General features: G+C 40.6%; 1 protein-coding gene across 1 annotated transcript; it reads right to left on the bottom strand.

The window, feature by feature from the left end:
- Nucleotides 1-1,571: 1,571 nt before the first annotated feature.
- On the bottom strand, nt 1,572-2,719 carry LOC133917546 (NAC domain-containing protein 104-like). Its single transcript, XM_062361427.1, has 3 exons — nt 2,374-2,719; nt 1,998-2,302; nt 1,572-1,910 (listed from the first exon to the last, which is right to left on the bottom strand). The coding sequence occupies exons 1-3, from the start codon at nt 2,531-2,533 to the stop codon at nt 1,761-1,763; spliced, it is 615 nt and encodes a 204-aa protein (XP_062217411.1). The 5' UTR covers nt 2,534-2,719; the 3' UTR covers nt 1,572-1,760.
- Between the last annotated feature and the right edge of the window lie 318 nt (nt 2,720-3,037).

Raw genomic sequence — 3,037 nt, 5'->3', positions numbered from 1 at the left:
CAGAGAGCAGTACAAGTGCATATCTGGGATGTCAACAGACAGAATGCCATGGATGGTGTCAACATGTATACATACTTATGCAATCAAAATATCATTAAACTAAAGCAATACTTTATCAATCACTCATCACATGTAAACTAATACTCATTTTAACTTGGTTTCTCATTAACCATGTCAGTTTGGGTTGCAGGTTCTACTTGTCAGAAAAACATCGCACGACAATAGTTAACATCGCACGACAATAGTTAAAAGGTGCTCTTATTAGTCAGAGATATGAATTGGATTTTTTAGGTTTGAAGTTACGAATTTAACCTATTAGTTATTACCATGGTAACTTCTTTTTTGTGCAAAGATGTCAAAGGTTCTCTTGGCTTAAAAATGGAGTCAGGATTAAACAGTGCTACCGAATTAGTATACTGATATATTTCATTAAAAAAGAAAGGACATTGGACAAATCTCTTCATTGAAAATACTGAAATAGCACATTGTTGCTCTCCTATAGGATTTTTTTGAAGCACTATGAAGTGTATGACATCATCTCCGCCCCCTTAATTTAAGTGACAGCAAATCGTATATGATAACATATAGACCAAAATAATCATGACAATCAATCAAAATGATAACATATAGACCACTAACACAACTATAATTAATCTTTTGTTTATTTTTCCTTTCAGGGGTCCCCATTAACTTATATATGTTGGACATTCATCATGTTTGTTAAGTCAGAAAAGTTAGGGCATGCATCTTAAATCGTGAATTAACAACTTCAGCCAGTACAAGCATAATTATGGAGGGAAGTCCTCAGGTGCCAGTGAATAAGTGTGAAATTACTTGTCGCAACTTGTGAGGATAACATAGTGGGTTCAAACGCACGTGTCGGCGAGACATCCAATGGTATATAAGGTCATATGAATTTATTCCATGTCGTATGAGCAGAGATTCCTCAATTTTTCAAAAGACAATTGTGTAATAGAAGTTACTAATTTACTATATAGCGAGTCTCCCACAATTAGTGACCTAAGCGATCCATTAGGCAAGGAGCGATCAATCAGGCTTTGGCAACTTTAGCAGGGCCCATTTGCTACTGGTTTGGCAAGTTTGGTGAGTCCTGGGAGCACCACTTCCCTCATGCAGTCACTCATGCTTACCTTGTGAGCGCTTGCATGTACAATCATATGAACTTGAAAGCTTATCTTATTGACGGCATAGATGGCGATATGCTTGCGTATGCTCCACCCACATTCTATTTTCTTAATCTCAATTGAATAGAAACATCTCAATTTCCCCTTTTTTTCTTCGTGGGTGAAACACCATTTTTCACATAGATGCCAAGATAAGTTTGGGAAGAAAGCAAGCAATTGCAAACTGCACGATCTTCTGACCATATTCCTACATCAGTTTCCTAACCCACAAGTGGCAACTGATGAGCAAACAAGTCAAAGTAAACCACCAAGTGCTCGAGAAAATTAGCTGATCTTTAGAGCATAGCTAAGTGTTGGTTTCAAAAAGAGGATAGCTAAGTGACTTGTGTTCACACATATCGTCACACATGTCGCAGTTATCAGACACAAGCTCAGGTTTTTTACTCATTCCATGGTAAGTAATTACATGGTAATGATTTAGGATAGACTGGATTAGGTTCAATGCCTATCAGGTCATCTGACCGATCATACATACTGCAACTTGCAACCACTTACGTAGATATCACCATCACAGTTAATTAAATGGTTTGATAGACATAGGACCTACCGTCAGCTCTAATTATTCGGTAAACTCACTTCATCATAGTCATCTAGCGACAAAAACACCTCATCTAAGCACGAAAGCTCTGTGCCCTCATCATGGAAGCTCACTTGTGAACCGCAGCTTGATTCGAACACTCGGCATATCACCCAGCTGTTGGGCTCCTGCAATGATCATTGATGTTTTAGCACCCCAGTCGATTATATATGTAAGCTGTCGACTGCAGTGAAACAAGAGGACATATTACTCACCGTGCTTGAGTGAACTCTCTTCCTTTGGGATTTCCTGTTGGAGCTGGAGCTACTTGAGGCGCTGCTACCGCTGACATTGTATCCTCCATCAAGAAGGTGGAACTCATGCATGATCCAGTTAGTTTTGAAACCCTTGAAAGGCTCTCCGGTGCAGAAGATGAGTGTCTTCTTCAGGCCAACAACACAGCCACTACTTGTTACTGTTTCATCAGCACCAATGGGGTTCCAGTATCCATTCGGCGAGGTCCTACTTTGTGCTGCATGGCTGAAGAAGTACCACTGGTTTCCAGCTTGAAGAGCTTTGCCTTGGAAGTTTAGTTGTTATAAGTACATGATATTAACACCAACCAGTAGAGAAATGGATGAGAATGCAAACCATTCAATTCCCATGGATCGTAGCGGTGCAGAAGTACTGTTGGGATGATGTCAGGGCGGCATGGGAGGTTGGCGACCTTGCGACGAAGGAAATGGACAACAAGATCTTCATCTGAGGGGAAGAAGTGGAAACCAGGAGGTAGGTTAGTAGCCCCTCCCATGCAGGCAGTGCAATTTTTCTGTGGTTTATGCGAGTCGGCAGGGGCGAAGAGGGTGAAATGGGACGAGATGGATGCATGTGAAGGAGTTCATGCTGATTCAAGTGACTGAGTGCATGCTACTTATAGGGAGCATGTGTGTGTATGGGCTCAGTGAGAGAGGGAGCGCTGTGTAAGTCAGGGAGTGTCGAGAGGTTTTTGAGGCGGCTGCAGCTAACATAATGGAAAGAAATGTTCTATGCCTTTCTTCCCCTTTATTTCTTTCGTGGATGGAACTAATGATAATATGAGGAGACATTCGTTGGATCATGATGTAGTCCTGTGATCCTGTCTGTCCTGGTGTGCAATGTGCAGTAGAATGTTAATTTATATATTTTGAACTGCAGCAATGATTACACTCTACTAGTATATTATTAGATCAAGAGGTCCTGCATTCAAAATCTGCTTATTAGGTAGTAGTGTGATGTTTGTGAAGTCCAATGGTATTCTAAGTAGAAAAGTAGTAAT

The sequence above is a fragment of the Phragmites australis genome, chromosome 5 (genome assembly GCF_958298935.1).
Source record: "Phragmites australis chromosome 5, lpPhrAust1.1, whole genome shotgun sequence".
Lineage (NCBI taxonomy): Eukaryota > Viridiplantae > Streptophyta > Magnoliopsida > Poales > Poaceae > Phragmites > Phragmites australis.
This window is presented reverse-complemented; position numbering and strand designations above follow the sequence as displayed.